Raw genomic sequence first — 26830 nt, 5'->3', positions numbered from 1 at the left:
TACAAACAACCATTTTCTGACTAAATAATAGCTAAGGAAACATTGAAAAAGATATGTGTCGCCACTGAATGAACAATAGTCACTATTAAAAACACTTGTTTGTCTTGAAATAGTTTATACTCATAATTATTGGACAAAATTGTTTGATTACAACAACACTTTTGCCACAATTTTCATAAATTGATGTGACTAAAGATTCAATAAACAATCATTTCTGTGACTATTAGCACAACCCATGAAATCATTCACTTCAACAAAAGTAAAATGGGATTCAAGGAGTTCATTTTGAACATTAATATAATTTTGAATATTTAGCATACACACATTCAAGAATATCCAATATTATTAGAAGTTAAATTCACACAAATATGATTAGGTTACATAATTCCTTACAGCAATGAACATAATTTTAAGTCTTAGTTACTTATGTGTGATTATTTTCTTAATGCATATTTCACCAACCCAGGGATATGTATATTCATGAAGAAGTCTTCCCAATTAAGAGATTTCACATCAAAGAAAAATGTCTCCATCTCAGATATGTCGTGCAATTTGTTGAGGTTTGCATCATCATAACTATATGTAATGGAAAGTTTAAATTAGTTAACAAAATCTTCCGTATATATAACATCTATTTAGCTTCCAAGCATGGCCGCACATGCAATTTACAGCGTGGACCATAGCAACAAGAATTTTAGAGCTGTTTCATTTTATTTTGTTTATATAAATACATATACTCCAAAGTCTCTTGGATAACATCATATTTTCAGACAAATCCCGAATGTTAATTAAGGTCAACTATAATTTAATTTATCTTCAAGTTACTAGCAACATTTATTTCATTTATTTTATTGGGAACTGATCTTGTTTCTCGTAGGATTATGTAATATCACGATATGTTTTCAAATTAGTGTTTACCTTATGATGGATTTTTTTCTTGTAGTATGTATTTTGATGTAATTGTTTTGTATCTATGTCACATGTTAATTTTAAAGGTGAGTAATTTTACCTTAGAACACTTCTCCCCATTATATGATTATTGTAAATTGTGCTTTCCTTTATGTACAATATTATACATGTATTCATATTGTTTTCCTACTATATCTACATATTGTGTTTACCTTATTAAGTGACTTTATTTATGATTAGGGACATCCTTTATTGAGTTAAGGATGTACTTTTGATAATGTGAATTTATTGAGGGGAAAGGGAGGGCCGGGGGGAGGGGGGGTACATTATTTATGTTACCATGGGTATGACTACCCTTTTGATCTTCATCTTATATAACGACTGGTTCCTGGTATATATTTAACTTATAATTTATTCAATTTTATAGAGAAAATCGAAGTGTTGGGAGCCCCAAGCTCGTCGAGTAGAGATCATAAGGGCCATATGTTTTAAGTAACCTACTCGATGAGTTGGGAGGCCTCAACTCGACGAGTAGGCCGACAGACATAAAATCCTAATTTCCGGGGTTTTCACCCTATTTAACCACCTTAACCCTAAGGTGTTGACCTTATTTCTAGCCTGCAAGTCCCTAACCCTAAATCTCGAAAGCCTAAGGTCTTGTGAGTGATTGTGAGCCATTCTAAGTGTTTTTAGTGTGTATTTGAAGCCATTGTAAGAAGGAAAAGCTTGAGGACAAATGAAGGAGTTGATAGATCCAAAATCCTTGCCTCATCCACAACATTTTGTTGGTATAAAGCTTGAACCTTGCCTTGTATTTGAGTAGATCTCCTTTTTGGGGTTATTTTTCTTAGTTTTGTCAAAATATAATGGTCCTTGGGAGTTGGATATCCCAAATGGGCTAACACTTCAGATCTAAGGTATTGAGGGGTTTTCATGGCATAAATGTGCCAACTTTATGGCCATGGAAGTCCCATGCAACCTTTAGACCATCATTTTGGCATTTTGGAGCTTCTAATGGCCATGCATGTAGAGAAAGTTGGGACTTTACGTGATCTTTTTGTCCCTAGAGTCCAGATCTATAACCTTATGGTATATCTTGTAGTTTTGGTGGTGTTTGGATTAAGACTTTGGCCTTTTTGGGTTAGGGTTTGAGCTTAATCCTTTTAGGAAAGGTATTAATGGGTAAAGTTGGAAACTTTACCCTTCTAGAGGCATTTCCAGTCTAGATATGGAGTTTAGGGTGTAGATCTAAAGAATAAGGGCTTAATGCATTAAGAAGGGTTAACAGACTGAAGAACTCGATGAGTTCATAGAGGAACTCGATGAGTTGGGTCGAAGTGTCCCGATTCAGTTTAAAAGGAAGAACTTGGCGAGTTGGAGGAAAAATCGACGAGTTGGATTGCAATTTCACGATTCTATGATTTATGGGAACTCAACGATTTGAAGGGTAAACTCGACGAGTGGAGTCAACTCGGAGCGTTGACTTTGACTTTGACCTAGACTTGAATTTGATCATAGTTGACCCTAAAGAGTTATGAGTATGAAATGACATTTAAGGGGTTGTTTTGGTTTAGGGATACAATAGAGTTGATTTCGGGACAAAGATGTTTCAGCTACCATCCAACATTTGAGGTGAGTTTCCTCCTAGATTAAACGGGTCGAAGGCACCAATGTCGGCCCGTGTATATTATGTGTGTTGATTAGTAGCTAAGTGTGGGAAAGGCCCGTATCTTAGCATTACTTGAGTATGGATATGGAATGGATTGGTAGGTTCTGGTTATATTTGTTGTTTGTGTGATACTTGTATGTGTCTCTTAGTTAGCTGAGTGTGGGTGGGGCCCATAAATCCTAGTTAGCCGAGTGTGGGCGGAGCCCATATCTCCTAGTTAGCTGAGTGTGGGCGGGACACATATCTCACTAAGTGTGGGAGGGGCCTGTATCTCATAGCATAGGGTCCGTTATCCGAGTGTGATTGGGGGACCATATCTCCTTGAGTGTGGGCGGGGCTCGTGTCTCCTCATTACATGTTATGTGTATGGTATGTGGTAGTTTGAGGGAAATTCACTAATCTTTGTGTGCTTACGGTTTTCAGTTTTGGTTTCAGGTACTTCCGGTAGCAAAGGAAAGAGCTCAGGATGACTGCATTGCACACACCATGATGTTTAGCCTGGGATGTTTACTTTGATATATTTGACATATGTTTTGATATGGATATACTGTTTATGATGTTTTGAGATACTACGACTTATGTTTTGATGAGACGATTTAAATAACTATAGTTTATTTATAATTTAAAAATGAAAATTTTGTGACAATATTTTATGAGTGTTACATCTTGAGTTACTAGGAGCATACATCCTTTATTATTGATCTTGTGTTTCGAAAACTATTTAGCATATACTTTATTTCAATTTGCTTACATGTGCATATACTTATTTTCATTCATGAAATAAGATTTTAAAAGTGATTTGATAGCAAAAGCTAAATATAGATTTTGAATGTGTTTTGACATCCTATTTGTACATACATACTAGGATGAGTGACTTGTGTGTTCATGTCCTAGACTCGTTACGTGTTGAGTTGTTGTGAGTAGATTTCAAGATAATCCTCACAGACACATGTAGGCTCGCTACCCCTTGTGTGTGTGTGTGGGGGGGGGGGGGGGGGGATCATGGCTATGTAGTTCCTAGATCGATGGTAGGAGACCCAGTAGACATAGAAACTGAGAGACCCTTCTTCCTAGAGATAATAAATGTGTGAGACCCACCTTCTCTAGTAACTTGAAGGAAGACTCCTTAAGTGCCCACCACCATTTATCATAGTGAAATTGGACATCTTGAAATTCACATGGGTTGGGATAGTTGCATGAATTACGTTATCTCTTGGAGTTGTTTCTTCGTATAACGATTGTTTGAAAAAAGTATAAAGTTTTGTATATTTGTTTTCTTTAGGTTATCAAATTGAAATGTTTTGAATTCATGTATGTATATATCTCTTTCTATATGATTTGATGTGGGTTTCGATTGTTGAGAATTGACTAATTAAGGCATAACTATGTTGTGTTGTTTATCTATTTTCGAAGTTTATATGAGGTTTGACATTTATGACAATGTACTTTGAGTATTGTTACCCTCAAGTTAAGTATTGATGTTTTGTTGTTGTTTTGAGAAGGTACGAGTTTTTATATTTATTTATGAGTCATGTGTTCATTCATACACTACCCGTGCAATGTCCAACTTTTGAATTGTACTCACTTGGCTCCTCATAGCATAACTCACGGGGTTGATAAATTTTATAGGTTAGTGGATATTATCAGGAGCTTAGAAGATTTGTAAGCTTAGCTGCTTAGATATTTAGAAGACTCTTGGTTTGTAAAAACTTCTTAAACCGTTGTATTGATATTTTTTGTGACATTCCCGCATGAAATATTTTTATTAAATCCTAAATCGTTGGTAATTTATGTTTAGGACTGTTATCCACATTTGAAATCTGAAACATATTTGAATTAATCTTTTGGACAATTATCCGCACTGGACGTATAAAAAATATTTGAATTAAACTTTGGGACCATTTTCTGCAAACAAAAACTCTAAAAATATTTTAATACTATTTTTAATAGTCTAATGAGGGTGATACAAATATTGATTAATTTATTATGTATATGTAGAAAGAAGACCATCAATGACAACCTATATATATGAGGGTGGATGGTGACAGTTGAAGATAAGAAGAGGAGAAGACGACAAATAAGGAATTTGGAAGATAGTGTGACACGAAGAACATCATCGAAAGGTGAAGAAAAGGTATCCTTTATATATTTGCCTTTTCTATTAGTTATTTATTTATTTATTTATTTTTTATTTTATTTTATTATTTTTTTATTTTTTATCTTTCAGTCATGTGTTTTCACGCGGTTCAACTTATCTCTTATATCAATATACTAACTAAACACCATTGTGCATGTTTTAAAAGCTCTCCATAATTTAATAACTAGAAAATGATGGAAAGATTGCTTACATTGTGTTGATGAGAACGTATGGTTTATAAAGACTTGCTAAGCGGAATATGATATTGATTTTTCGCTCTGCGTCGAGATACCATGCATTAAAAGCCCTACCTAGTAGAATGTTTAGATATTTAAATACCTACAAACGAACAAGAAGAAATGTTAAAAACCAGTGAAGTATAATATTTCTAAAACTAAATGTGATATATTTTGTTTTTCCATATTAAAAGGTTGATTAAATTAAGAGAGTACCTTTAAGGGAATCACGTAACGTATCACCATATATCTGTTAAAGCTACTCATGGAACTCAACAACCTAATTGTTTTGGATGTTATGATGGGGTTTCCTTGCTGGCTTTTTAATGGATGCTTAGCAAAGTATTCAATTACACAATTCTTAAATGTAGAAATTTTCAATGGGTTTGACATAGATGATCCAACATGATAAATAGTCATGGACACTGGTTTATTTATGTGGGCACCCATCGCTATTATCATAACATTAATCACCATGTCTGCTGGAATCTGCATGTTTTAGAGAATATCATAATAAATTATATATCAAATAGCTATTGGCCTAGCGATGTCAAGGTGTTTGAAAATATGTTAGCTCTTCTAAATGGTTGAAAGTTCAAGTCTTATGGACTCGTGGTGGACAAATAAAGTAGTTGACGAGTAAGATTTGGAAGGTATATATGCCGTAAGTGTTTTAAAAAAAACATAATAAATTATATTAATCTATTTACAAGGGTGGTTGTGTCTTTCTTATTATTATTTTACAAGTTTCTGTACAAGAGGAATGTGACATGCATTACTAACACTTTAATTAACCATAAAAAACTATGAAAATGTCAAAAGAAAGTTAATTGATTTGCCGTTAAAAAAAAATTATTATGTTAATTAACCATGAACATAATAAATTATATAAAGCTATTATTTACAAGAGTGGTTGTGTCTTTCTTATTATTATTATTATTATTATTATTATTATTATTATTATTTTACAAGTTTCTTGCATTTACCATATAAGAGGAATGTGGCATGCATTACTAACACTTTAATTTACCATTTCTTGCATTTAGATATAAAAAAATATTATTATCATCCAATCAAGTGCACGCAAATAACGCTTTATAAAACATGATACCAAAATGGGTAGGCAAGAGCATCGAGAAAGGCTCGTGCACACTACACCTGACATTCCGTGGTCGGGCGTGGTTGTGATACTTCGTGTTCCCAACGATAAAGTCAAACGAAGAAGGTGATTGGTGGTTGGTTTTTTTGATCATTGAACGGCTATTTTGCTTATATATATATTTTTTTTCCAAACTCAATTCAATAACATAAATAAACCTTCTAATTTCATTAAAACTTACACCTCATTCTAACATTCATTCTCTATGTTGGAATCCTAAGTCACGTAGGACTTGGAATCCAAGAATCTTAGGGCTTAAGCAAATCAGTTTTAATCTCCTAATCTTATTCTACAAGTTGGTAGACAAGGAATGTTTATATATATATATATATATATATATATATATATATATATATATATATATATATATATATATATATATATATATATATATATATATATATATACACACACACACCGAGTCATGATTTGTACAGAAAACAATATTGGTTTTGAGTTATTTTCCAATTAATCAAAGAGTTAGTTTGATTACTTGTGCTTTCTAATACTTGAATTGGTATCAGAGCTTAAGTTAAGAAGCTTTGAGACCGAGTTACTTACCTATTGATGAGCTATGTTAATATGTCAGACGTAGAAGACGGTGCAGGGCCTCCTCTGGTGAGAGTGAAGGAGGTTGGGACAACCACAGTGGCATGTCCAATGCTTACTTCCACTAATTATACCGTCCGGGCACTAAGGATGAAAGTAGTGCTCAAAATTCATAAAGCAAGGAGTGTAATTAACCCTGGAACAGAAGAGAATGAAGAAAAAAATTACATGGCCATCGGATTGTTGTACCAAGCAATACCGGAATCCTTGATTATGCAGTTGGGAGATATTGAATAAGCTAAAATCCTCTGAAACTCGATCAAATCGAGGCATGTTGGCGCCGATCAGGTGAAAGAAGCCCAACTTCAAACCCTAAATACCGAGTTCGACAGATTGATGATGTCAGAGAAAGAATCAATAGATTCCTTTGCCGGGAAATTGTTAGGAATTGCCTCTCAATCGGCGTCACTGGGAGAAACCATCGAAGAATCAAAGATGGTGAAGAAGCTGCTAAAATCCGCACCAAGAAAGTTTCTTCATATCGTGGCGTCACTTGAGCAGGTTCTTGATTTGAAGACAATTGGGTTTGAGGACATCGTCGGGCAGTTGAAAGCGTATGAAGAGAGGGTGAAGGAAGCAGATGATGGAGGAGAAGGATCAAAAGCTTTATTCATCGATGGTGGATCTTCAAATCGCAATTGGAGATCAAAGGGGAAATCGATGGAAGCTCACAGGTCTGGAAACAAAACACATGGGTTTAATAGCTCAAGTGGATTTGGATCCTGCGAGTTGAATGGATCAAGTGGAGCTGGCCCAAGCAAAATTAAATCAAAATAGGCCCAAGGAAAGCCAAATAATGGTCGGTCCAATACTAACCAATCCAACAGTAGGCCCAATCCCAATTCAGATATAATAGTAAACCGAAAAAGGACCGATCCAAAATTATATGTTACCGATGCGATAAGACGGGTCACTTCGCGTCTCAATGTTCGGACCGAATTAAAAAATTACAAGAAAGTAATTTTGTCGAATATGACGATACCGACGAGACCGTATTTTTACACGAGACCGTGTATTCTAATGAAGAGAAGGTGATACTGTCTCGATACGACTCACAAGACAACGATGTGTGGTATTTGGATAATGGGGTGAGCAATCACATGACGGGGAACCGGTCATTTTTCTCCGAGCTTGACAAAGGCATAACCGGGAGGGTTAAATTTGGAGATAATTCATGTGTAAAAATCAAGGGAAAAGGTGTTATACTTTTCCAAGGCAAGAAAGGTCAACAAAGGTTGATGACAGAGATTTACTACATACCAGATCTCAAGAACAACATTATAAGTCTCGGACAAGCAACTGAAGCCGGGTGTGATATTCGAATGAAAGGCAACTATTTAACCATGAACGATGCCGATAATTGCTTATTAATGAAAGTACAAAGATCACCAAACCGCATTTATAAAATAAAATAACAAATTGGATTCCCTATTTGCCTTCATTTGAGACTAAGTGAAGATGCGTGGCGAAGTCATGCAAGACTTGGGCACATCAATTTCGAGTCAATGAAAACGATGTCCAAGAAGGGTTTAGTCAAAGGGTTACCTCAATTTGATCATGAGAATCAATTGTGTGAATTGTGCTTGGTGGGCAAGCAAACAAGAAAGTCATTCCCGACTATGACGACATACAAAGCGAAACAACCATTAGAACTTATTCATAGTGATTTATGCGGTCCAATCACGCCGGCAACCAATGGTCAAAATATGTATATTTTTACATTAATTGATGATTTTTCACGATTTATGTGGATTTATCTCATAAAAGAAAAGAGTGAGACATTTACACACTTCAAAAAATTCAAAGCTTTGGTGGAGAATGAAATTGGAAAGCCTTTGAAATTGTTTAGAAGTGATCGATGAGGTGAGTTTACTTCTCTCGAGTTTAATTCTTTTTGTGAACAAAACGGAGTCAAACGCAATCTTACCGTCCCATACTCTCCACAACAAAACGGAATTGTGGAACGAAGAAACCGGACACTCATGGACATGACGCGAAGTATAATGAAGGCAATGCATGTTCCAAACTACTTATGGGGAGAAGCGGTAAATCACTCTACAAATCTAATCAATCGCGTTTACACAAGAGTCCTTGGTGATACAACTCCATACGAAAAGTTGTATAAAAGAAAACCAAATTTAGAAAATGTTCGTATATTTGGGTGTCTAGCACATGCAAAAATTGAACCAGTTAATCTAAAGAAGTTGGATTCAAGATCAAGACCACTAGTGCATGTTGGTTTCGAACCGGGTACGGAAGCTTATCGGTTGTTTAACCGGGTAACACAAAAAATAATCGTAGGTCGAGACGTTATTTTTGATGAAACCAAAGGGTGGGATTGGATTAAAGAAGCAGGAACCAACAATGAAGAACCAGACTCATTCATAATACCATGGGACTATCCGAGAGACGATGCGAACAACAACCAAGGAAACAGTGTAAATAATGATCCAATTGAATCGGATCATGAGATTAGAGACGGAGCGGAAGTACAAGAAAATGAACAACCAAGTCTGGTAAATAATAATTTTCAACAAGGAGCTGCAAATCAAAGACCCTCTTGAATAAGAGTACCTCCAAGACGATTTCAAGATTATGAGCTTGATCTTGAAAATCTAGAAGAACTCCTTCTAATAACCAATGACGAGCCGGTATCGGTTGAAGAAGTGAAGAAAGAACCAGAATGGGTCAAGGCCATGGATGCGTAAATCAAGTCGATAAACAAAAATAATACTTGGATTCTTGTGAACAAGCCTATGGGGGTGAAACCAATTGGACTCAAGTGGGTGTTCAAATTGAAGAAAAATGCAGATGGCACCATTAATAAATACAATGCAAGGTTGGTTGCTAAAGGTTACGTGCAACAACCCGATATTGATTTTCAAGAAGTATTTGCCCCGGAAGCTCGAATCGAAACCATTCGGTTTCTTATAGCCTTAGCAGCTACTCATGGGTGGGAGCTTCAGCACTTGGATGTTAAAACATCGTTCTTACATGGAGAATTAAAAGAAACTGTTTACGTGTCACAACCGGAAGGCTATATAAAGAAAGGCAACGAGCATAAAGTATATCGCCTTACAAAAGCACTATATGGTTTAAGACAAGCACCTCGAGCATGGAACACGAAGCTTGATGGGATTTTGAAGAGTATGAAATTTCAAAAGTGCATTAAAGAACCATCGGTGTACCGGAAATGTGAAGGATCTAACTTGCTAATTTTAGCAATTTATGTTGATGATTTATTTGTCACAGGTACTAATTTGAGCGTGATCAAGAGATTCAAATTAGAGATGTCCAAGAACTTTGAGATGTCGGATCTTGGAAGATTGACTTATTACGTTGGCATTAAAGTTAAGCAAGAAGAATCGGGGATTACTATAAACCAAGAAGCATATGCTCAATGTATTTTAAAAGAAGATGGTTTACATGATTGCAATCCGACCCACATATCAATGGAACCAGGAAATAAATTGTCAAAGGCCGAAGATGAACCCGAAATCGACCCGACACAATATTAAAATGTGGTAGGATGTCTTAGATATCTCTTGCAAACAAGACCCGATATGGCATATGCGGTTGGAGTTGTTAGCCGATATATGCAAAGTCCAAGAGAATCACATGGTGGTGTAATCAAACACATTCTAAGGTACTTACGAGGAAAAACGGGATACGGAATTAAGTACGAGAGGATGGGACAAAAGCGACTTATTGGTTATAGTGATAGTAGTCACAATCTTGACCCGGATGATGGAAGAAGCACAACCAGTCACATTTTCTACTATGTTTCATCTCCAATTACATGGTGTTCGCAAAAGCAAGATACCATTACTTTATCATCTTGCGAGGCGGAATTCATGATGGTTACATCAACCACATGTCAAGCAATATGGCTTCAAGATTTTCTTGGAGAAATCATGAGCAAAGCGCAAGAGAAAGTGATTCTTAGAGTTGAGAACAAGTCAGCTATCGAACTAACGAAGAATCCCGTTTTTCATGGAAGAAGTAAACACATTCACACGAGGTTTCACTTCATTTGTAATTGTGTCGAAAGGGAACAAATGGAGGTGGACTACATTCCCAGTGAAGAACAAAGAGCATATATTCTTACGAAACCACTAGCTCGAACCAAGTTCAAGGAAATGTGGAGCTTGATTGGGATTGAAGAATTCTCTAGAAGGACTTAGAGATTCGGGGGTGATTGTTGGAATCCTAAGTCATATAGGACTTGGAGTATAAGAATCTTGGGGCTTAAGCAAGTCGGTTTTAGTCTCCTAATCTTATTCTACAAGTTGGTAGACTAGGAATGTTTTATATATATATATATATATATATATATATATATATATATATATATATATATGTAGATACCAAGTCATGGTTTGTACAGAATACAATATTGGTTTTGAGTTATTTTCCAATTAATCAAAGAGTTAGTTTGATTACTTGTGCTTTCTAATACTTGACTCTAAAACCACAAAAAACATATACATGGATTCTACAAAACATATGGAATTTATAAAAACTTTTGATTCGGATGACAGCGTAAAATTTATCGATACATTCTTCAATGTTGTGCAACACATTTACGATGAAGAAAGTTCGAATGTTGCTCATACAATGGCGGTCGTCAATCGTGATCGCCAAGCCGCACACGACTTATTGGTACGTGATTACTTTGCCGATAATTGTCTTTATAATGACGACTTGTTCGAACGTCATTTCCGTCTGAATAAGGCTATATGTTTACGTATTAGTAATGCTTTAAAATCTCGTTATGATTTTTTTCAAACAAAAATCCGATGCTAGAGGAAGAATGAGTTTTAGTAGTATACAAAAATATGCGATTGCTCTTAGGTATTTGGGATATTGTATAGCATTTGATGCATTTGACGAATATCCAAAAGTATCCGAGAGGACCGCAGTTGAATGTGTAGATTGGTTTTCTGCATGTTTTTATGAGGTTTTTCATGAAGAATATTTGCGCAAACCTAGTCAACGTGATATTGAGAGATTATATTCAGCTCATGAAAAGAGGCATGGATTTTCGGGTATGCTTGGCAGTCTAGATTGTACGCATGTGGCTTGGGAAAAATGTCCAAATGCATGTTGTGGTCAGTTCACTCGAGTAGATATAGGTGAACCAACTATCATCCTAGAAGCTTTTGCATCTCAAGATTTGTGGATATGGCATGCCTTTTTTGGGGTAGCGGGGTCTAACAACAACCTTAGTGTTCTTGGCCAGTCTCCACTTTTCAACGATATTCGAACCGACAAAGCACCTGATATGACGTTCACAGTGAACAGGTACACGTACAAATACGGTTACTACCTTGGTGATGGGATATACCCGGATTATTCTACATTGATGAAGGCATACTCGGTTCCTCGAAGTGAAAAAGTAAAGTTGTTTACAAAAAAAAAGGAATCGGCGAGAAAGGATATCGAGAGGGCATTTGGAGTTCTTAAGCAGACATGACATGTAGTGAAATATGCTACACGACTCTGGGATAAAGAAAAAATTAAACGAATGGTCCTAGTATGTATTATAATGCATAATATGATTATTGCAGATGAAGGTCGAGCGATTTGCACGTATGATCCGAACGACGTTGTCGTTCCAATTGAGGAGTTCGTACCCGGAACAAATGCGTTTTAGAGCGAGTTGTTGAAATTCATAATAGTGAAACGTGTTTCAATCTTCGAGATGATATCGCGGAATATTTGTACAAACGTAGCATGAACGACGATTAGGTTTTTAATATGTAGGTTTGTTTGTTTTTTTTAATTAATGTAACGGTTTTTTTTCTAGATTAACTAACTAATATAGTTTGAAGTTGTAATTTTATTTTTATAATTAATGAAAAACTAGTTTAAAAAAATGAATGCTTTTTAATTATAAATAATGTAATTTTATTGTATTTTTGAATTAAAATAAAAATAAAAATAATGATGTGGAGTGGTGTGTTAGTGGTAGGTATCACATGTTAGTGTTAGGGGAATGTGGTGCTGATGTGGCACCCATCATATATGTGGTATGTGGTGGGTATAACGGATGACCTAACATATAAGAATGTGCAATGTGTCATCGTTCTAGTTAAGGAGAACTTACTATGTCAAGTACTTTGTTAGGATGTGCAAGAAAGCAAGAAGTCATGCCTTTACCATATGCAGCAATGAAGCTATCCATCGTCCTGTATTTTTTTTATAAATATTTTTTAATCTTCATGTGAAGAATAATGGAGTGAAATGTTATCTAATGCATGATCTTTATTCAATAAAGTTCATGAAAATTTTGTAATGTCTACTGCAAATAAAATGACAATTGAATTACTTAACGCCTTCAATCCATCCAGGAAATGGTTCTTTATAGGTACTGGCGATGATGGTAGGACGTAATATGACTAATGACACATCTTGTCTTAATCGCTTGAGCAATAGCATCTCTCCCATTGCCTTGGTGAATACATAGACATTTGGCCATCCATGCAACTTTGCCCTTGCATCAGGCAAACATAATACAAATTATAAAGTGAATGATGGCGGCACTTGCATCTTAAAGAATAGTAAACAAAAAAAGTTGACTTCTTGACCAATGAATCTACCTTTATCATACATATTATTAATTCAATGTCATTGTGTTTTTAATCGTGTCACATCCAATTCTGCTTCAATTATGTAATACACTACAAGAAATAGGGGCATTAGCGGCGACTCTTTATCGGCAACACAGGATATTAGCGGCGACATGTAATGGACGCGTTAATATTATTTCATGTGTGGTCCCTGTTTTAACTAGATGAGCAAATACTTTACATTTTTTAACCTGGTTAACCAGGTTAAAAAATGTAAGTATTTGCTCATCTAGTCAACATATATAATGCTAAAATAAATAATATACTTTGCTTTTTATTTAAAAATATATGTAAACCGCATCATATAAATCTAATGTCATCCCGTCTCAAAGCCACATGAGTTGTCCATTCGTAGACAAACTACCAACATTTTGAGTATGCCATAGTTTAAAGGCAAAAATATGCATTTTGATCCCTTTTGACCGGTTGGAACCGGCAACAAATTTATTTGGGACTATTTCATAAACTAACCTAAAATATTGGGACTATTTCACAAAATGATCTAAAATATTGGAATTTTTTCAGCAAAAAAAATTAGGACTTCTTTTGCAAACAAAAACTTTATTATTATTATTATTATTATTATTATTATTATAAACAAGTATACTAATTTTTAAATTCATTATTATTAATATTTTTAATAATACATATAAATACACTTAAATAAAAATATATTAAAGAAATTATTTAAAGGTGAAGGTGGTGGTGATGGTAATGCTTTAAGCATTGAAATCACTGCTTGTATGTCCTCATTTTGTATATGATCATTTCACATTTCTTATTATTGTTTTCAATTCAAAATATTAACACTTAACAATTTAAAAGAAGTTGCCTATTTGTAAAATTATGTAAAAATAGTTTAAGATAAAAGGATTTCTCACTTTGTATATAAAATTTCTTAAGGTATAATGATTTCTTTTCAAATCCAACAGATCCACAATAAATATTCACATTGGTGGCCCATATCAAAATTCGAAAATATTAATTAAAATATCTTATTTAATAGAAAGTAATATGATTTATTTTGCTTTATCACACTATATCTGCTATGTTTCCAAAAAAACCACAAGGATAAAGTAATGAAAAAGAGCAACACACATGTTGGTAATTCAAAAATACTTACACACAAGATATACACGCATATCACATGCTTACTATTCGTAAACAATTTGAAAAATCAGTAGCTTCTTTTAAATTGTTAAATGTTAATATTCTGAATTAAAAACAATAATAACAAGTGTGAAATGACCATATACAAAGTTAGAATATACAAACAGACATTCATGATTTCAAAGCTTAAAGCATTACCATCCGCTCAACCTTCACATTTATAAAATGTCTTTAATATTTTTTTAATTTAAATGTATTTATATGTATTATTAGTAATATTAATAATAACAAATTAAAAAAATAGTATACTTATTTATATTTTTAATATAATAATAATAAGGTTTTTGTTTGCAGAAAAACCCTAATATTTTTTGTTTTTGCAGAAAAATCCCAATATTTTGGGTTAATTTATGAAATAGTCATAAATTAATTTGTTACCGGTTCCAACCAGTCAAAAAGGGTTAAAATGCAAACTTTTGCCGGTTTTTGGGACTTTTTCGTAAACAAAAATTAGTTTAGGACTAAAACATAAACCGGGTTAAAATTTTAGGACTTTATTGGAGATTTCCCTAGTTTAAATTATGAACTTGGTGTGTAAAATTCAACTACTAATACCACTAGACATATTACACGCCTATTAATAAATAATTATTAAAAGACCTGTCGTAATTTACAATACTAAACCTTCAATTTAATTTAATCTTTTTGATAATATAGGTACTCTTAGCAAATTACAAAAGGGTTGCAAGGAGTTTGCAATCCCCATGTGCATGCTCTAAAGGTGTTGACCGGGCAAAAAGGGATCCAAAATGAATACTCGAAGCCAGAAGCCAACAGTTCCTTTTGACAATGTAACAATCTTTTGCTTTATGTTTTTTTGTGGCTGATAGTTTATTGAATAATGCCCCATACTTTTAGAAACATGCTATTTGAATATGCGTTAACTTCCTAGAAATTAACGACTTTGCAGCTGGCGTTATTCTTTTTAGACCAAACATATCGCAATTCCAAAGCCCTAAAATAGCAATGTCTTTGTAGGAATGTGGACGAAAAAAAACTTAGTGAACAAATGTGTACAAATCAAAAATTATATTACCTTTTTAAGTCATTATCCTTTAAATTAGTGTTGAAGCCATTAAGCATTTAATGAAGAAATTGGGATTGTGAGGTTACGCCCTGGGTACTCGGTCAGCCACCCCGATGGTGGTTTCAGCGTAGCTTCGCATACGCTGAGCATATCTTCGGAGTACGTCCCGCGTACTCGCATGGGTTAGCTCATGTTGAGTTAAGTCGGTTGGGTTGACTTAGTGGATTTATTGGCTTTGAACAATTGACATAGACTTTGACCAAGTCTGGCCTTAAGGGTATTTTGAGTATTTTGGGATTCTTATGGAAATTGGTCATTTGGTAGAATTAGGTATCGTATAGAGAGCTGAGATTCGGAGTTGGGCCTCATCAGTTCTATTCAGTTTGCGAGGTGAGTTTTCCTCACTATACTTGTGGGTCAAAAGCACCAATGCCGACCCATTGGATTAATATCCTGTTATGCATGCTATTGTGTTGTTGTGATCTGTTAGATCGATATCCTGGTAGATAGGATGTTATTATGCTAGTTATCTGTTAGATTGTTATCATAGTAGATAAGATGTTGATAGCTTAGTGATATGTAGATCTGTTTGACTAGCTGTAGACTGTTATATGATCATCTGTTATATGTGTACATGTTTGGTCGGTGGCTGAGGCTTTAATGCTTTGTGTGTAAGTCAACAGACCGGGGCATTCCAACCCAATGGTTGAATGGGCCCGAGGGTATTCCATCCCGAGGATGATTGGACCCATAGTATGTTAGCATTCTAACCTGATGGTTGAGGGCCTAGGGTATTCCAACCCAATAGTTGACTGTACCCATAGTATGTTGGCATTCCAACCCGATGGTTGAGGGGCCTGGGGTATTCCAACATGATGGTTGATTGGACTCATAGTATGCTATTATGGTATGTGTTATTTGTTGTGTTGACACTTTGGGGGAAATCACTACGCTTTAGGCTTAAGTTTTTGGGTTATGTTTCAGGTACCTTATATGATCACAGGAAGGAAAATGGGTGATTGTGCACCTCCTCGTGTTGTGTTTTGTTATTTTGGGAAAAATTCTGATACTAAACATGTTTTGAAAGCTAGATTGTAAAAAAAAATATGATTTTTGGTTGGTTTGAAAGAGTTTAAATTTCTCATGAATTTTATGGATGCCACATTTAGGTTTGCTATGAAGTGGTGGAGGTACGACCACGATGTGGAGAGGCAATGTTGGAACGCATATTTCATTTAAGCTACCACAACATGGTAGTTGTCTGATGGAAAACCCTATATTTTTTTGGTTTTTCTCCATGTTTAAAGGAATGGGGAGGATAGGTTTTGCTCATCCTTAGCCTCCATCAATCTCCTAAAGCTCTGAAGAAACCATAATCTCTTTCCTCCATTGTTGAAGCTCTTTTTGGTGTTCTTGGACGTTCTTGAAAGAAGAAAGAAGAAGAAGAAAAAGTAAACTAAGATTCAATGATCGAGTCTCCATTCTTCGCCGTAGCACTTTTTCGGACCTTTGTAAGTGTCCAAGACTCGATCTTTATCATGTTAGGTTGTTAGATCTTGAGTTTTATCCCTTAATATTCATGTTCTTATTAATTTGAGTGATGTGATCTCATAAAGTTTGCAAATTTATGAATCTCTAGGACATTAGGTGTGATTGATGGCTTGGATCTAAAGTACAGTTGAGGTTTTGAGCCATACATGAGATTTTTATCAAAAACCCTTATTTCGACTCCTTATGGCTTCAATACATGCATTGGACATGCATGTCTATAAAGCACCAACTTTTATCTTAATTGTGGTGATAGAAACTCTTCTAGAATTAATGGACTATGGACTTTTTTTTAATAACCGCTTAATGGATGAATGCATCTATTGTTAAGCCTTTTTGGAACCTATTGTATGAAATTTTGATCTTTTTGGTGTCTTAATGGATAAATTTGGAAACTTTATCTTTATAGACCATGTTTCAGACCAAATCTAAGCTTTAAAGCTCTTAGGGCTGAAGGAAACAACTTAATCCATTAAGCTGTTTGGAACCCAATTCCTTCGATGTGGCAACAAGTTATCACGTGGTTGCGACTGGTGATGGATCGACTGTTTTGTCCTAATTCGGTGCCACGACGTGGTGATTCACTGAAGTGAGAAGTTTGACTGTTAACTTTGACCTTTAACTGCTGACTTTTGATTTGAGTTAACATTTGATCAAACTCTTAGTTTGGGTAGAAGAGCTTAGGGCATACCTGTATAATTGTATATGTGGTGTGTAGCATTGATATTTATAATAGTAAGAGCAGTAGTAGCTGAGTATTGACGGTTTTCTTACCGTACTTGTGGGCCGCAGGCATAAATACCGACACACTGGATTGTGCTATGTAGGGTGCTAGCTATCTTTGTGACTCTTCCATGTATGATTGGGTTCAAATATACCCCAAGGTTGACCCCAAGGCTGGGCCCATGTTGCATCTTTGGGTTGAAAGAAACCCAGGGTTGGACCCATGTTTGTATTTGGGTTGAAAGAAACCCAAGGGTTGGGCCCATTATTGCATGTTCGGGTTGAAACATAATATATGTCACCATTTTATATTAGAAGAAAGATAAGTAGGAAGAAAAGGTAGGATGCTATTTTATTTCTCATAAATATAACATATATATCTTAATAATTATTTATTATCTCAATTATATTAGTTATATTCATGTTAATATTTTACTAAAGTATATTTTTCTTTAACAAGAAGAGACTATTAGAATGGCTAGGGAGAGTATAATTACAAGTTCAAACATTCTCTTAATAGGTAATTACCAATTCTTCCAATTAATCGAATTCATCTTTATACATCTAATTTTGATCCAATTAAAAACCTATAGTTTCACCTTATTCCCTAAATTGTGACTGTTTCTCACCATGTTGTTAAATATGTGGCCGTTCCTATTTTTCCATATATATATATATATATATATATATATATATATATATATATATATATATATATATATATATATATATATATATATATATATATATATATATATATATATATATATATATATATATAATCCAAATTGTGGCCATAAGTTCCACAAAGATGACATTTTTGACTTTTTGAGGAACCACAATATAAGTATCCATTTGGAACATGATTTTTTTAGAAATGAAAGATTAGGGTATTTTATCCCACAACGGATTCATGATCGAATGAACGTCAACAACAGACGACCCCCATTAAAATGGCTTCGTTAGCATATTGGAGACGAGACAAGCAAGGGATATTTGTGAGACTTCCATTAACATGTATTGGAGCTTTAGGTGAAGTAAGACAAGTAAAAATCCAATAGTCCATCTCTCTTTGAACCTCATAAGCTTAGGAGTATTAGGAAGAAAAGACCAAGGTTGCGAAACTCCTTGTCAAAATCTACTTTAAAGATGAACAACATTTTTATACATTTTTTGTCCATGTAATAGCCTCATTCACCATAATAGGACCATCAAGAATATTTATACCTTGAATGTACGAGGCCAATTGTTCATTGTTAACAGTCACCGGAATGGCATTTTTAAATCTCTCCGCCAAGATTTTAGCAATTAATTTGTATGCACACCCAATCCGATTAATTGGCCTAAAATTGAAAAGGGTAAGGTCATTTAGTATGGATACAAAGGTGATAAACGAGATATTCCTACCATAATTGATGATGTTGTGCTCTTTAAAATTAGTTGATCACCCAGAAGACGTGCTTTCCAATAATGTTTCAAAAAAGAATTATGAATATGAAAGTGAACATATCCGATCCTAGAACTTTCTCATTTTCAGAACTTCAAACTGCTATCTTTAGATCTTCGAATACGAAAGGTCATACAAGGAAATCATTTGCAATTTTGATTTTTAAACTTATCATTATTAATTTTCATATATCCTTCGTAATCTACTCATACTTTCTTCAAAAAAAAAATGTATATTTGGTTTTTAATCTCCTCTATCTTTGTAGTCCACACCCCATTTCTTTCAAGACCATTTATTTTTGTGTACTTGGCATTTGCATTAATCATTGTATATAAGTAAATAAAGTTTTCATCACCCTCAGGTAACCATTTGCATCTAGATTTTTTCTTGAGGTAAGGGATGCATAAGGTTTCATCATCTTTGATTTTGTTGCTGCATTCTTCCTTTTCTTTAGTATAGGTATCATCAATAAGAGCCTACTCCATTATGATCTCAATAGCAACTTTATTCTTAAGCTTAACCATCTCTTTGTTGTTCCTCTACCTTTTTCTGACCTCTCTAATCATGTATTTCATGTTTCAACATACATAGTTTTCTGTTTAGTTTTTCAATACCATAGACGACATCCAAGATTTCGAAATTTACATCTCATACTCGCATTGTCACATCCTACCTACATCCCAAGATTAAGGAGACAATAATTAAAGAAACAGAATGGATGGGGTCCACAATCTGTTTCATTGGAGCTAAGCAGCAACAGGCGATGATCAGAATTGATCTTAGTCAGTGTAATACCATTTGAGTTGGGGCACATATTGAAGAAACTGTTGGAAATTAAAAATCCATCCAATTTGCTGAATTTGGATCCAATTTTGCTTATCCACGTAAATACTTTTCCACCAATATTTGGATCAAGCATGGACATACAATCGATAAATTTATTGAATAACAATGAACATTTAGGATCGTACACCGAGCCTATTTTTCTCTAGTAGTTAACTTTGTTGAAGATGCGACAACAAAGCTATACCATATCTGTCGTCCATAAGGATATTAGAAAGAGCATTCCAAAGATCTGATTTTAGTTTAAGATCATATGGGTCCTAGAAGTTAAAAGGCCATATTTCTGATTACAAGATTTCCATTTGCCCTTTACAATAATATAATTTTGATTAGTGATTATATTATCCACATCTATGAGTTTCTAGTCGCAACTAGAAACAAGGCTACCAGACCTCCTAACATGATCAATAACATCATAATTACATACCCTATTACGCCAAGACATAACAAATAAAACCCTTTCTAACTTCATACAATCTCGACTCTAGTACATACAGAAAGTTCATACACATTATAGGAAGTCATCATGTATTTGAAGTGTTTTTGTGATTCAAACATGAATACTTGAAGAGATATGAAGTGTTGAAGAAATACGTTTTATTGTATAAATAAGTGAGAATTTTATTATGTATCTCAATATATCAGATATATTAAGAGTATGTTGAGTTCTATGTATTCTTTTTGTATTATTTTATAAATGTTTAATTATCTGAGTTCACACCATTGTCAAATACATACGAGGAAATTATTATAGGATTTGTGGATATGCCTTCATTGGTGCTCCCAGTTCCCTCCATGACATCAATATGAAAATTCATCACAACCTTCATGGAAGTCTATCACAATCTTCAAAGCGATTTGGTGGAGCAAATTTGAATTATTGAGCACATTGACTTGAGTGTGGAAATCATAAACGATTTGGAAGACCAATTTTTTGGATGACAACTTTGTGTAGTTTTTATTAATTTCGTATTTGAAAATTTTAATTTATGAAGTTTGTAATTGTTTTTATGTATTTCTTTTATTTTAATTTAATGAAAAATACACTTTTTTAATCTAAATTTAGTTGTTAAAATAGCAACAAAACCGAAATGGCTAAAAAAATCCTAAAAGTATTGTAAGGCTGATGTGGTGACATGGTGTGTTTAGATGACAGAAAAGAAAACAGTGTGACAAATATGATATTACTCCCTTCAGCCTAAGCCTTAATGACTCAAATAACTTAGTTACATTCTGATTTTTATTTGATTGTATGTTAATAGTTATTTAGTATTTATATTGTGATTAGTTATATTAATATGAATATGTTATTGACTAATTATAAAGATAATTAAGGAAATACAAAATAAATTTTTATTTGTTAGAGGATCACTTTTACATGGTTGTTGGTACCATATAAATGTCATTGCAAAACTACTGCCACACAAATCAAAGACAACTAGCATTATATTGGTGTGGATGTTTGTCTGTCTTTAGTATGGAATTATCAATCGATAGTGAATCTGGCTATTTTAAAATCGATGGAAATGTTAATTTGCACCTTGCTCTATAAGTAAAAAAGTATGATTTCTTGAAGATAAGAAAATGAGAAACCTTTGAATACCAAGATCCGTCATGGCAGATGACATGGCTTCTTCATTAGCTTTCTCAACGATGAGTTGTCTATGTCTTTCTTGTGTTACCCTCTTCTCTTCTCTAATGTCCAGATGATTTTTGTCATTGAGTGTCTCACCCATTTTAAATGGTATCTCGAATATGATTCCGGACTTTTCTCCAGAGACAAAAGCTGAAGTAAGAAGGTTTCAATTCCAAAAATAATTGACATTCTACACAAATGCATTGCATGCCAGCAATTATCAAATATGATTTTGTTTGTGTCTTCCCCAGACGCCCTTAATTATATTTAAGATTTTCCTTTATTTCAACTTTAATACAAACCTGTGGATACATGAAGAAGTAATTTCATGTTGGGGCATTCATTAACAAAGCAGGAAAGATGTTCAACTCCAAGTGTGTTAATTGCTAACGCCACGTCATATCTACAAACACACTGAACATAAATGTAGAGCAGATTAGTTAAATTACCTTTAAAATTAAACTGAAGTAATATCAGATTACCAAGACAACATGAAATGAAATAATGTTTATTAGTATGAAGTTAGGTTTTAAAAACCGGTTGAACTGGGAACCGGTGTAGTGTCTGGTTTAATAAGGACTGGTTTTATGTTAGATTTTATACCGGAGTGAACAGGTCAGTTATTGTTATTTTCTGGTTGAACCGCTTGTAATGAACCGGATAAATACCGTTTAAACCGGTCACTAAATTTTCTTTTGGGCTATAATATGGAGTGCGGGCTTCACAAGTTGCAACAAATATAGTCCGTTACAATTTAGATTAAATGTTACGCACAGTAGGTCAAGTTGTTATCTCTCGTTATCTCCATGGTCAACTGATATGAGCATATTTAGTTATAAAATCCATGCATTATCTTATTACTTTATGTTGTTTTTGTCTCATTTAATGAACAAAAGGTGCTTAATTAGTTTATAATTTGATTTTTCAGCAACAATGATATGCTTGGATGGAAAAGGAAGCGGAACTAGCGATTGGAGGCTTGGATCTTGGATTTTGAAGAAAGAAGGACGTTGCTGGACAGCTTGACCCCTCGTCAGTGTTTTGGCCATATCTCATGAACCATAACTCCGATTGACGAGATTCAAAATGTTCTGAAAAGTAGACACAATTTCGGACGACTTTCGTGTTTTGAGAAAATGCTGATTTGAAACGTACTCGGCGAGTAGGGTCGATTACTCGGCGAGTTGCGTCGAACTTTCGCGATTCTGGACGCGCTGACTTGCCGTACACGGGTTTTAAGTGACGTACTCGCCGAGTAGGTCACTGGACTCGCCGAGTAGCGTCTGTTTTGTGAAAATATGTATAAAGGGACTTTCAGATCGATATCATAGGATGGAGAGAAACCCTAAGAGGCTAAGAAACGATTGGAAGTGCTGCTAGGTCGTGAGGAACTGAAAAATCAACCCTACATTCAACTGTGAAGAGAATCAAGACAATTTTGGTTTATTCTTAGTAACTTTTTGATTTGAATCATGTTTACATACTTTGATTTCGTTTTTAAGTTTATGTTTACTGTAATCATGAACTAAAAACTCATAACTTCTGTTTAGGTAGATGAATTTGTGAACATGGATTGATTATTTGATTAGGATTAATTTTAATTGGTGATTATGTTTTATTAAGCTTGTTAAAGAACCTTATGTGTTAACAATAACTATTCTTCTGTTAATAAATTAGTAATTAAGTTGTATGAACATCTCTTAGTTGCTAATTTCATATGATTTACATGACCACATAGTTGTATGTCTAGGAATAACGAATGTGAAACTAGAATTAACTTGAAGATAGGTAAGTTAATGTGTAAGATTGTGTGATACACCATCAACAAGAGGTTAATTGAATTACCAATTTGATTAACTATTACAAGTCTTATTTAACCCGAATCAATAACTAGGAAATCCGTTGATTTAGACAACTGACCACTGCTTGAGTTAATTTGTTTCCTAAGGATTAGTAATAGCGAACGTGGAACTAATCATCTTAGTCGGTAGCTAATGAAGAATTAGTCCGATACATCGAAATCATCCATGGGAATAAATGAGTCGAACCTAAACAGAAGTCCTCTTTATTATTGAATTTAGTTGATTTTTATTTGCTTAGCACTTAGTTTCTTAGTTTAAGTTTTAGTTAATTGTTTAAGTTTCTAGTCTTGCAAAACTAGAGAAAACCCTCTTTCTATTACTTGTTTTATTTAGATAATATTAGCATCTATTTTAATTGTTTACCGTTCCCTGTGTTCGATACCCTACTTACCTGAACTAAACTGCTAATCGATAGGTACACTGCCTTTCGTGTGTTTGTCTTTGTGTTTAAGTTAGTAGGATTAAAACTAGTTCGTTTGACACACATCATCAACCTAATCAATACATAATCTTCCATAATCATATTGCTCTTTTTTAATACAACCTTCATCTTCAAAAGCCACAACCTACTAAGGTAAGAATTAAGCACATGTGTTTTTTTAGTTCAATTTTAATTGATGAAAACCTATGATCTATCATCTATACATGACTTTAATTAAGTCAATTGAAAAAATCAATACATAAGTCTTATCTTGTTTACTTTTGCCATATATTATTTTAATTAATGTTGGTTATCTACGAAACCTTACCCACTATTTAAGTTTATTATATATATGGAACTTCAAAAATTGTTTGGTTAGTCGATTTGTATTTGTTAAATTTTATTAGTTTTAGTTTATTTATGTTTGTTATTTTGATTTTGAAATTGTTGTATGGTTTTATAATACAGTTCAACATGGATTCTAGAGACAAACAACCAATGGAAACAAAATCTCAATCACAACCTTCCATTCAATCAAATGTAAGAACGATGATAGATAAAGCATGGGAACATATAACTCTAGCTAAGGATGATAAATGAAACAAGAGTTACATATGTAATTTTTCTCAAAAAATTTGGCGTGGTGGTGGCATAAGCAGAGCTACGAAACATATTGCCGCTGTTATTGGTGACATATCAGCTTGTACTAAATATCTCCATAAGTTCGTTTCTTATTGTAAGGTCTTTTGAAAGAAATGACACAAAGGGAGAAACATAAAGATAGTGGTGATGGCATAAACAATGTTACTATCTTGGGTGACGATGTAGAGACGGAAGAAACACAAAATCGAAATGTCAAAGCACGACCTAATAAAGAAGGAAAAAGGAAAGGTACATCAAGTTTTCATCCTTTCTTCACAAAAGGTATAAATGATCATTCTCAACCCACTATTAAATCTGTCATGCAAACTAAGTAAAAAAACATGATGTCGATTTAGCAATTACGATATGGTTCTATGATGCATGTGTACCTATGAATGCTTGTAATCTCCTTATTTTCAACATATGGTAGATAAAATAGCGGGTATTGGTCATGGGTACAAAGCCCCTAATTATCATGCTTTGAGGGTCAATTTATTATCAGATACAAAGAAGTATGTTTCATTGTTAATTGATGTCATGGCCTTGAGTATCATAGCATCGACCACAACATTGGCCTTCCCGAGGTGATATAGAATCTCACAATCATAATCTTTCACTACATCCAACCAACTTTGATGTCTCATATTCAAGTTCAACTGATCCATCAGATATCTCAAGCTCTTGTGGTCAATTTGGATAGCAAACCTAACCCTATACAAGTAGTGCCTCCAAATCCTTAGGGAAAAAACAATAGCCCCCAACTTCATATTGTATGTAGGGTAATTCGCCTCATGAGGCTTTAGCTTCCTCGAAGCATAAGAAATTACGTGACCCCTACAAGACTACAACCCCCAATACAGAGATATACACATCAAAATAAACTACAAAAATCATCCACACCTTTAGGAAGGGTTAGAATCAGAGCCTCGCAAAATCTTTGTCTCAACATCTCAAAAGTTGTTTGCTGATTGGGCCCCCATTGAAAAGTAACATTCTTCTTCGTCATATGGGTCAATGGTATAACATTCTTGGAGGAAATCCTACATAGAACTTTGATAATAGCCCATGAGACCTAGAAAGCTTTGAATCTTTGATGGCATCCTCAAACTCTCCCACCGCATCACGACCTTAATCTTAGTCAGATCAACCAACATACCCTTGTGGTTGATGATGTTTCCCAATAATTTGACCTCGCTAAAAAAACTCACATTTGGAGAATTTGGTATACAACCTCTCTCTCATCAGCGTATCTAATACCTCCTGAAAATGCTCATCATGCTATTCTTTGATCTTGGAGTAGACCAAAATATCATCGATAAACACAATCACCGACTGATCCATCATCGTTCTACGTACCCATTTGATGAGATCCATGAACACTGATAGTGCATTAGTGAGCGCAAGTGACATCACAACAAACTTGTAATGACCATAATGAGTCTTGAAGGTCGTCTTCTGCACATCCTCATCTTTGACCCTTATCTGGTGGTAACATGAATGCAAATCAATCTTGGAGAACCAAGATGCACCCTGAAGATGGTATAATAAATCGTCAAACCTCGGGAGCGGATAATGATTTTTCACCGTTAACTTACTTAACTCCTGATAGTCAACAAACATCCTATGTGAACAATCCATTTTTTTTCATGAACAATATTAGTTCTCCCCATGGTGAACTACTTGGTTTGGTCCTGGTGAAAGTGTAATGGCACCACCATGTGAGCCTAAAGACAAGATGAAAGAGCGTTACCCCGAGTTATTTGTGTTGATAGACTTCAACGATGACGTCTGAATCAAGTGATGGAGAGTTGTAACTCCTGCATCTTGAGGTACTTTATGTTTTTTTTTTGGCATTTTAGGGTTGCCATGACATGGTGGAGGCACCATCACGATGTGGCAAGGCAAGCTTGGAATTCATGTTTCATTTAAGTTGCTATGACGTGGTAGTATATGGCCACAACGTAGTAGTTGTCTGATAGAAAAACCTATTTTCATGGGTTTGCTCCCTATTTAAAAGAATGGGGAGGCTAGCGTTTGCTCATCCTCAGGCTCCATCAGCCTCATAAAGCTTTGAAGAAACCCTAATATCTTTCCTCCATTGTTGAAGCTCTTTTTGGTGTTCTTGGAAATTATTGAAGAAAGAAGGAAAAAGAAGGAGTA

The 26830-nt window shown here is 34.4% G+C and overlaps 1 protein-coding gene across 2 annotated transcripts in view; it reads right to left on the bottom strand.

The window, feature by feature from the left end:
* Window positions 1-392: 392 nt before the first annotated feature.
* LOC145001250 (fatty acyl-CoA reductase 3-like) overlaps window positions 393-26830 on the bottom strand; it is a 71084-nt gene continuing 44646 nt past the window's right edge. The window contains exons 4-10 of one of the 2 annotated variants that reach the window (XM_078960613.1): window positions 22048-22148; window positions 21703-21895; window positions 13051-13215; window positions 12829-12910; window positions 5168-5440; window positions 4927-5054; window positions 393-576 (exon numbers count right to left, since the gene is read on the bottom strand). In XM_078960613.1, the coding sequence (XP_078816739.1) occupies window positions 435-576; window positions 4927-5054; window positions 5168-5440; window positions 12829-12910; window positions 13051-13215; window positions 21703-21895; window positions 22048-22148 (1084 nt within the window). In that variant the 3' untranslated portion in view covers window positions 393-434. Of the gene's footprint in view, window positions 577-4926; window positions 5055-5167; window positions 5441-12828; window positions 12911-13050; window positions 13216-21702; window positions 21896-22047; window positions 22160-26830 lie in introns of both variants that reach the window. The other variant, XM_078960612.1, reaches the window with a different exon arrangement.

Source organism: Lactuca saligna, chromosome 6 (genome assembly GCF_052625555.1).
Source record: "Lactuca saligna cultivar CGN05327 chromosome 6, ASM5262555v1, whole genome shotgun sequence".
Taxonomy (NCBI): Eukaryota; Viridiplantae; Streptophyta; class Magnoliopsida; order Asterales; family Asteraceae; genus Lactuca; species Lactuca saligna.
The sequence above is the reverse complement of the archived record's forward strand: the minus strand, read 5'-3'. Positions and strand labels throughout refer to the sequence as shown.